The 10,173-nt window shown below is 50.8% G+C and overlaps 1 protein-coding gene across 3 annotated transcripts in view; it reads left to right on the top strand.

Moving 5' to 3' along the window:
- The window catches only part of Sh3bp4 (SH3 domain binding protein 4), a 77,635-nt gene that overhangs the window by 55,929 nt on the left and 11,533 nt on the right, over positions 1 to 10,173 (top strand). For all 3 annotated transcript variants that reach the window (XM_055616906.1, XM_055616903.1, XM_055616905.1), the window contains one exon: positions 4,278 to 4,521. In XM_055616906.1, coding sequence (XP_055472881.1) covers positions 4,404 to 4,521 — 118 coding nt within the window. In that variant the 5' untranslated portion in view covers positions 4,278 to 4,403. The remainder of the gene's footprint in view (positions 1 to 4,277; positions 4,522 to 10,173) is intronic.

Raw genomic sequence — 10,173 nt, 5'->3', positions numbered from 1 at the left:
GTGTGTGTGTGTGTGTGTGTGTGTGTGTGTGTGTGTGTGTGTGTGTGTGTGTGTAACTAGTGGGGGGCATATGGGGTCCTCTAGCTTTTTGGCTGGTTGAACAGAGCTGCCAGTAGCAAATAAAAGCTGGGGAAGGTATGAAGCCAGCTTTGGGTTGGATTTAGTCCCAGGAAACCCTAGATAAATGTGTGGTCCCGTACTCGAGATAAGTGGGTGTCAAAGGGGAGCCTGGCCATGTCCACGTGAGCCTTGAAGGGCCCAGAGTGCAATCAACAGTTCAAGAACATGCTAATAACTGGGGATGAGTGGCCCAGGGACATTGGGTGACCGAGTTGGCCATGAGTCACCTAGAACCTGCAGAGCCCTGGGGAAAAGGGTGGAGCCAAGAGGGAGTGGATATGGAGAAGCCGGTCTTCCTGGAAGCCCAGTTAAGCCATCATGGTTTTCATTTGGGCAGGGAATGAAAAATGCAAGGGCAGCTACTAGGCAGGCCTGAGAAACGGCAGATCCAAATGTAGTCAGGATGGGTATACAATGGAGAGAGGCAGCCACAAAACTGGAGATGAAAATGAAACTAGGCCTTGAGAGGGTCCAGCATGGCTGGCTGGGAGGCTGACTCGCTTCCTTAGAGACAGGAAGTAATCCCCAGAGGTTTGAGGAAATGAGAAGGCATGACCTTGTAGTAAAAGAGGCGACCACAAGGACAGATGATGGACGGATCGGGAAGCCCACAGCACTGTCTATGAGGCTGAGGAAGAATTGACCAGCCAGGCAGCAGAGACCCATAGCTTCTAAGTGACTTCTTGTGTTCAGGGCCACCTGACCCTCTTGCCAGCCTCAAGGCTGTCACAGGGCCTCCTGAGAGCAATCGTTTGTACAAGGTAAGTGAGAGACTGAGGGAAGGGTGGTGCCCATGCTTTGATCAAGCTAGGACAGCAAAAGGCCCAGGTAGGGGGCAGCAAGTACGTTTACCAGAGTGGTGATGGGACCATGGCTGTGAGGGGAGTGAGGACCCACCTTCTAGGCAATGGTACAGACTGCAGGGCAACTCTGGGTGCTTACATTCTCTCTGTGAGCCTGGCACAGAGTGATGGAGTTGGTAGAAAGGAGCTTCACGTTGCACCTGCCTGGACTGCATCTGGAGAAGGAAGAAGGGACGCCTTCCCCCAAGGCAGGTCCAAAGGGACTAACTGTCCTCTTTCTTTACTCTAAGAAAATGTCCCCAAAGGATAGGGTGTTTAATGTCCCTGTTTGTACTCAATGTGGTGGTGACAGTACCAGGATCCAATTCAAGGGACGGGATGTCACTGGAAGGGAAAAAAACTGTCATTCTTGGGATTTTTTACTATGAGACAAAAGTCCTTTACTCGGTAGAAATGGGGGTGGGAGGGCTGTGTTTGAGTGAGTGTGTTGGTGTCCAACCATGTATGAGCGAGCCCATGGGTGCCAGTTTGAACACAAGGCATGTCAGGGTACTGGTGGTCACCCTTCAGAGTGTCCCCCTCTGATGGAGGATCCTTAGGTGGTGACTTACCTGCCCCTTGACTGTCTCCTTTGAAGCTGTCTTTTTTTTTTTCTATATCCTGCTGGACTCTGTGTAACTGCTGGTACCCTTTTGTCACTCCCCAGGCTCAGGGCACTAGCTGCGTCCCTCCATAAGAGACAACTGTGATTCGTCCTCTTACACCTCTGTGTCCACTCCTGAGGCCTGGGTCTGAGGCCCAGGTCTCATGGTCATGACATAGGCCTGGGCCACTTTTCTACATTGATCACTTGTGTTTTCCACTGACCTCTGAGTCCTTTGTGGTGACTGTGGGGAAACTGTACAGTCTGCCTTGCAGATTCAACATCTTGGTGTCCACCCCTGGCCTGCCCTGAGAAAGCTCCCCGCTCAGAAAGCTCCCAGGACCTCTATGTGACTTGGCCTTCTGTTCACAGCTTTGAGGGAGGTGAGGCTATTCGGCTAGTCAGGGTTGTCTTCTGCCCCTGCGCCTGACCAGCATCACTCAGTTCAGCTTTCCTGGACCAGAAGTGACCATTTTCAAAGGAAACAGTATTTCTATCAACCGCATCACATGACATTTCCCAGCCAGGACTGTTAGTTACTTTTCTACCAAAAAGCAACCTCTTGTGGTTCCAGGGGGATGAGTTCATCTTGGCGGGGAGGCATGATAGCAAACGTCAGACATAGTGGAAGGTGCAGGAAGCTGAGAACTCACATATTGAACCACAAGCTCAAAAGCAGAAAGTGAACTGGATGTAGCGTGAGCCTTTTAATCCCAGCATCCTCCAGAGGTGCACCGCCTTAAACTCCCTAAACAGGGCCACCACCTGGGGACCACGTGTTCAAATACTGGAGTCTATGGGAGACAGTGCTCATTCAAACCATCACACCTTTGGTGGCTTTCAAACGTTCTCGGAGAAAGACCCATCCAGCCCTGGTCCCCACTCACTTTGCCTTCTGCTCTCGGCTAGGCCTCCAGGACCCAGCATTGTTCGGTACCAGGCTGAGGTGCCTTTGAGCAGGGCTCTACCCCATTTCCTATGGCCCATCACATCCCAGGCTGTTGCGTGGGAGCCCGGGGAAGGTTCTGCCCACAGTTTTCTAAAGCCAGGAGGCTGCTTTGCCGCTCAGCACTAATGCCCCCTACAGCCCGTGAGCCCGCCTTCCTTGAGGGAGTAAGGGAGGAGGGATGGCAGAGGTGTCGGTTCATTTCTGTTGGAAGGATATGTTAGACACACAGGAGAGCAGGCACAAGTAGTAAAGAGCTTTTGCGCCTAGAGCAGATGAAGCCCCCTTTTCGCTTGGGGTCCTCCGAGCAGCTCTGGGCTGCACCAGCATGTACAGGATGAACCTGCTGTCAGCTGCCACAGCTGGAGGACATTTCCTGACCTCACCTTACCTTCCGCATTGGCTGCACAGGCTGCTGCCTCTCTTTAGGCACCCCAGCCTTAAAGTCTCAGGGGATACTTGGCATTGTGCAGTTAGAAAAGCACCCTCCCCTCCCACTCTTGAACCTCCGTTTCCTCTGCCACGGTTTCCCCAGTGTCCGTAAATGACACCAAGTCTTTGGCATAGAGAGCTTGTAAGCAGTAAACTTCGGGAGTCTTAGGGTGGGTGGGAAGCAGGAAGCCTTTCTTGGAGCTCTGCCCACTGGTCACTGGAGCCAGGACTGGCCTCTTAGGCTTGTTCTGTATCATTCCATTATGTATATTCCTTTAAAAAAATCAAGTCTTGTTAATGGAGTTTTAACCGCAGATGATAGATGTAAATACTAGGGCTGAATAGAATTCAGGTTGTGTACAGGTCGCTCCTGTCATCAGGAGGTAGGTGCAGAGCCTGCTCATTCGTTACATGGGGCCTTTGAGCTGGGGGTGCAGAGCCTGGGCTAGTGAGCATGAAGTCTCACTTTACCAAAGAGTGTGGCCTGAGGACCTCACACTTGCTTCAGAGGCCCCATTTCCAGCAGTTTTCTAGATGGAGTGTTGAGCCATAACAAACCCAGGTCATGTTATGAGAAAGAGCGCAAGTGTTTGGGGATGACAGTGATGCTGAGGCAGTGTCTGTTGGCTTCTGGTAGAGAAACTGCAAAATCCACACACTGAAGTCAGCTCTTTGCTGTTGCTATTTCTCGTCCATCCATCTTGGATTAGGGTTTGCTCCAAGCCAATGAAACACCCGGCCACAGGTGCTTAAGCCCCGTCTACCTCATCCCACTAAGAGCAAACCTTGCAGTTCAACAACGTGCCCAATTTCACATGTATTATCCACACACCAAAGGCCTGGTAGCCCACAAGGCCTGGGTTTATGAGGTCTGTTTTAGCCAGTGGAGACTGTGGCTATGTACAGGCAGGGGGCAGGCCTCTACACCACCATGGCAAGGCCTCGAGAGCTGACAGTGCCACAGGCTCACAGTTGCCTGTGCCAAGCCTCCCACGGCTGCTTCTCGAACAGGACAGACAGAGGCTGTTTTCTTCCCATGTCCTGGAAGTGGCAGAGCACAGTCCCAGGCTGGCCTCTTTGGCTGCACTGAATGGCCATCCAGGTGCTAGGACACATTTCACAGACCCCATTGTGCCCTAGGAAGAGTGTCTCTGCATGCCCACTGGGCACAGAGTCTGGGCAGTGTGCCGCTTCTGCTCCCTGGCCAAGGCAATGAATTGGGCCTCTCTTCACTGGAATGGCCTGGAAGAAAGAGGATTCCCTCCTCCCGTAAGATTAGCCTCGAAGCCATGCTCCCCTTGTTCAGAGGAAATTATTTCTTCTCTCCCTCCAGGAAGAAGCACACAGCCAAGTTGACCCGGTCGCACAGTGGGACTGTGTGAGACAGCAGCTGCTGTCCCTGCTGGAACAGGAGGAGGAGACATGAGACCGTAGTACCTCACCCACCAAGAGGTTCACCATGGCGGCCCAGCGCATCCGGGCGGCCAACTCCAATGTCCTCCCTCGGTGCAAATCAGAGGGAACCCTGATTGACCTGAGTGAGGGCTTCTCGGAGACAAGCTTTAATGATGTCAAAGGTGAGCTCCTGGCACCCCGGGCTGGGGGACACTGGGATATCGCTGGCTCCCTGACCCTGGAGCATCTCGGGTTTACAGGTTTATAGGCAGCCAGTTTTCTATTCAGCCCTCTAACCCTCTTGCTGTTTGTCCCTCCCCATAACAAAGCCGCCCTATCTGGAAGGCTGTGTGCACACATGCACTCACCAATTCCTGTGGGCAGGGATGCACACAGGTCGGGGTACACATGGATGCAAGTTTACTTGGAGGCTAGAAGTCACTGAGACGCCACTCACCTTGTTTTTTGAGCCAGGGTATCTTCATGAACCTGAAACTTACCTAGTACACCAGGGTCAGAGAATGGGGATGTTGGGCAAACCTTTCTCTCAGCTACATACCTGGATCCCACCCAGGATGCCATTCGATTCCTGAAAGTCTACTTTGACCTTGCTGGACCACATCTCGTGGCTTGTGTCTTGGGATGCATTGGTAGAAACGTGGTCACCTGTGTCACTGCAGTCAGCCTTTTTGCAGCAATGGCAGTTCAGGGCGATCTCTCTCTCTCTCTCTCTCTCTCCCTCTCTCTCTCTTTCTCTCGCACACCTCCCCTGTCCTCTTTGGATAGGGTCAGGCAACACTGACAGTTCACTCTGAAGTCACTCCTGGTCGTCCTTCTCACACCGAACACTCAGAACTTTGTTTCCATTCTTTCTCCCTTGGCAAACTCAGAGCTAAGTGATCCTGGATTGAACCCACAGCCCCCGTGTCTTCAGCCTTTGCACCATTTACCTGCTCCCCTGCCCTGGCTTAAGCGTACAGTCCTGAGCAGCACTGCTCCAAGTGTTCTTTGAAAGAAAGAGAACGATCTGGAAGGTGTTATAGCAACAGAGTTAGTGGGTGTTGCTATAAATAACAGAACATTTGTGGGTTTTTTGTTTTTGGTGTTTTTTTTTTTTGCAGTCGGGTAATGGGCAACATGTTCTCACTTCAAGCTTTGGGGGTGGGAGAGCCTAGAAAAGGTGAGCAGAACATTTGTGGTTTGTGCTCAAAACACAGACAAGAGAGCCAAGTGTTTAAAAATAACAGTAATGACCCAAAAGCAAACAGCTTTGACCAAGAGTGCAGGGCCAGTGCGCTGCAGGGAGGGCATCTGGGAATCCGAGGTCACTGAGGACTGATGATCCCTGGGCCTCGATGCTGGCCTATCCCAGCTGGCAGCATCACAGTCATTTTCCTGGTGTGTGCATCAAAAGTCAAAGGTCAGGTCTTGCCACAGCACCCACTTTGGAGTCTTCCACCCCAGTTCATGTTTTGTCTGCATAAGAACTTAGGCCAGAGGATAGAAAATGCATTACTCAGAATCCTGAAGTTGAAGTCCTTTTATATAGATGGATATGTATAACCAAGGTGACCGTCAGTCAGTCTGGCGAGGATTCCCCATATCTCATCAAGGTGGGACTTGATGAAGGTTGGGCACAGTGGACTCTGTTCCCCCGTCCTCTTGCTCCCCGGCGTGTTTGTTGATGGTTGATGGAGATGATGTGGACTTGTCCTCCAGGAGAGTTTGAGGGCATAGTCCGCCAGGGTGGTTTTCCCAAGGGGTGGGAAACTGTTGCCCCTTGGAGGAGCTGGATTTCTGAGGGAAATATATTTTCGTGTCTCCTAGGAGGAGAATGCTCAGAATTTTAAGTAAAACCATTCTGACTCTTCAGTCTAGAAAACCTAAAGCGATAATTTGTATTGATGTATTTCAGACCATGTACAAAGCATACTGTAGTGCTCTGGCTTTCGTTTTTAATTTTGAAAATACTGCTGTAAGGGAATTGATTATCTGAAGGGGAGCACAACAGCAAATGACTTTGGAAGGAGCCTGACAAGGTTTTAGTGGCTGGGGCTTGCTATTTAATCTTCACTTGTGTTTTGGGAAGGTTTTGTTTGTTCCTTTGTTTGTTTGTTGTCTTTTATTTCTACTACATGCATCAGGGAAGAAAATGAGCATTCTATTATCAGAGGGGACGACTGGCCACAGATGTGGGAGAGAAGAGCTTCTGTGACCTCTGACCCTGCCCAACTCACTTTCCTTTCCCTGCCTTTCCTCCAGAGTCTCTTGGGGTTCAGAATAAAGGCCTCAGAAGCACAGTGTGACCTGCCCTCCTGTCTCTGCCCCTTCTTGGCATATCAAGGAAAGAATTCCTCCCAGGTGGTTAGGGAAAGCCCTGCGCAAGCTCGAAAGCCTACAGTCCCACCTAACTTTCCCAAGTTTCTGATCGTAGTTAGATGTGAGGAAATTAAGACACTTACTCCAGAGGATCCTGGCCCCACACACCAGGGAGAACCAACATGGCCAGGAGATGCGAATAGGAGCAGACTGGCCTTGCTGGGGCTTAGCCCTCTCGCTTGCCCGAGGCCTTCTCATCCAGTCTCTGCCTGGCCACGTGGGGTTATGCAGCTGTGTGTCCCTGGCACTGGGGCTCTTCAGCATGAAGAGCCCTCCTCCTGTCCCCTGCCCCTTACCTGTTGCCTGCGGCACGCACACAGGTAGCACACCTCCAAAGAGGAAGCTGGTCTTCGTTCATCCCCATCCTTTCAGTGGCGGTATTTGTGTGGTAGTTAAATAGGTTCAGCTTGACAGAACTGAAAGTCTACTAGGAGACAAATTTAGCCAGTGAGGGAATTCTCAAACTGGGTTCATTGAGGTGGGAAGACCAAGCCTAAATGTGGCTAGCCCCATCCCCTGGACTGGATAAAAAGAGGTGAAGCCAGCTAAGCACCAGCATGCATCTCTCTGTGCTTTCTGATGGCAGACCAGCTAACCATGCATTCTGTGTCAGGATGCCCTCAAACTGTAAGACCAAACAAACTTCTTCCTTCTTTAGTTGCCTTTGTTGGGTATTTTGTTGAGATAGGAAGAAGAGACTACTCCCATTTGTCACTCTTGGGACTTGGTGGCAGAAGGACCCAGGAGAGGAATTCTGACTTACTTGTCACCCAGCTTCAATTGTTCTGGTCCTAACGTGTGACTGTCAGCTCATGAATATCCCGTGCCCACCTACTGTGTGCCAGGATCCTGTGGAGCTTACATCCCTCAGAGAAATGAAGGCTCCCACCCTTCCAGACTCTGCCTCTTTAGCAGCGACAGGTTAACAAGCATCATGCGTTCAGACTGACTACATGCGCGCTAGCATGATATGGGAGCTTTTCAAAGGGAGTGAAGACCCCCAGATTCGAGGCTGGACTTGATGCAGGAGGACTGGCTGGGAAAGGTGACAGGACAGGAAGCTGTGAGCTAAGTGTGCTGAAGCCAGCTGCGTGAGTCCCACATCTGGGGACATACTTGCCTCTGGACCAGGAGGGTGCCTCTTGGGACGCCGCACCTGATGCTCCGTATCTTCCGATGGCAGAAAGGACCCCAGGTGCTGCTTTTGAGATGCTGGTTCCGTTCAGGTCTGCAGTATGGCGATGGTTGTGAAGGAACCCCCAGCCGGGCACCCCCTGTGCTGATTAACCTGAGGATGCAGGGAGAGGTTTCCTCCTGCTACAAGTCTAGGCCCAGGAAGATTGCCTCCTCTCCCGTGCCGTGCCCAGTTTCCATTGCTAAACTCATCCACTTGGACAGACTTCATCACTCCTCATTGACTTCTGCTTTCATAGGAGAGTTGTTTGTGAGCCATTGTCCCCAGCCACGGCATGTTCTGCTGGTTCCCCTATGAGTAATGCTCTGTCTTCCTCAGATGTCTCTGCCTCCCCGTTTCTCTCTCCCCCTTAGGAAGGAATGAATTTCTCGACTCCCCTTTTTGTACACTAATGAATTTTTATATCTTTTCTTCAGTTTAATCTTGGCCTGTTTATTCCACTGAATTTGGAGGGTAAAGGAGACATTTCCCCTTGCCCTGTATTAAGTGTTGTAGAGAAAAATGAAATTAAAAGGGAGTGAATGGATTTCAGGTGGATTATGTATGACTCCAACTTCAGGCTGAACACCATCAGGCCTCAGCCAGTCTACTGAGAAAGATGCCTTTTCTCCATCAGGAAAAGTTAAGGGTTACATGGCTCCAAAAGGCGATTCAGCCTAGGTCTGGTGAGCCTGCAGCACCGGTGCACTGAGACAGGGCTTTGCATTCTTTTAAATTAGTGGGAGGTTCCAAGGCCCAGGTAAGCCAGATGCAGCTCTGCCAGCTGTGAAAGCAAGAGACTCCTTGCCAGCCTCCCAAGCTTAGCCAAGGAGACAGAATTTGACTTACTGAGTTCCCTTTTGAAGAAAAAGGAACCTGGCAGGAAATGGTATTGGGGCAGCCAGTGAGATAGCTGTGGGCCCAATGGCTGGGGACTTCATCCTGTATTGAGCAGCTGTCAAGTTGGTTTAGCTGAGAATTTAGTCCTTTTGCTTGTTTCTATATACAGTAGTATTTGGAAGATATTTTACTTGAGCTAGCAAGATGGTTTAGTGAGAAAGAGTGCTTGTTGCTTAAGCCTAACGACATGAAATCAACTCCCAGATTCCATGGGGGAAGGAGAATCCAGTCCTGAAAGTTACCTTCTGTTTTCCACACCCATGCCCTGAGCATGCATGTGTATACAAACAATTTAATTTTTAAAGGAAAGGATGTTTCTTTCTGTTAGCTGTGGAGACCAGATGTCTATAGACTAACTATGGCCATGGCAGAGAGCCTGCCCTGGGGACACTCCACATCTGCCTCCATCAGAGAGTGCTTTCTCCCCTGAAAATCATATCCCTGAGGCTGGCACACGTGGAAGTTGAGTGCACACGTCCTGCTCGGATAACTTATTTTGCCTGTTCTGCGTGTTGTCTGTGGTCCTCACAGCATGGAGGGATGGGGAGAAGCATGCATTACTCTGGGCTGGTTTTAAGCTGATGGCTTCTTGAGCTGTGTTCAGTTATTGGGTGGTGACACAGTGCGCAGCTAGATCTCTGCTTGTCAAGGAGTGGGGATCCTAGGATTTAAATAAGATTTAAAACAGAAAAGAAAAAAAAAAACCTTCTAAAATCTACTCAGGTTTTGTCACGCCTTTAACCCCAGCACTCCAGAGTCCAAGGCAATCAGATCTCTGAGTTCAAGGCCAGCCTTGTCTACAGAGTTCCAGAACAGCCAGAGATACAAAGAAAAACCCTGTGCAAATCCAGGGAGGGAGAGGATTCAAAATCACTGACACCTGTAGAAGGATTGGGCTTTAAGACTGAGCTGTTTCTGGTTGTCAAGGACCTGCCCCTCCTCTCCTGTTTTTCATACCAAAAGAGAATAAGAACCCAATGGTCACTGGAATCTGTCAGCACCTTGTTCCCAATCTGTGCACACAGTGTGCCTCAGTGTGGCCTGTACTGTCACCGTGCTATGCCTGGCCTGTACTGTCACTGTGCCTCTGCCTGGCCTGTACTGTCACCGTGCTATGCCTGGCCTGTACTGTCACCGTGCCTCTGCCTGGCCTGTACTGTCACTGTGCTATGCCTGGCCTGTACTGTCACTGTGCTATGCCTGGCCTGTACTGTCACCGTGCCTCTGCCTGGCCTGTACTGTCACCATGCTATGCCTGGCCTGTACTGTCACCGTGCTATGCCTGGCCTGTACTGTCACTATGCTATGCCTGGCCTGTACTGTCACTGTGCCTCTGCCTGGCCTGTACTGTCACCGTGCTATGCCTGGCCTGTACTGTCAC

Source organism: Psammomys obesus, unplaced genomic scaffold (assembly GCF_907164565.1).
Source record: "Psammomys obesus unplaced genomic scaffold, mPsaObe1.curated_primary_1811, whole genome shotgun sequence".
NCBI classification, from domain to species: domain Eukaryota; kingdom Metazoa; phylum Chordata; class Mammalia; order Rodentia; family Muridae; genus Psammomys; species Psammomys obesus.
This window is presented reverse-complemented; position numbering and strand designations above follow the sequence as displayed.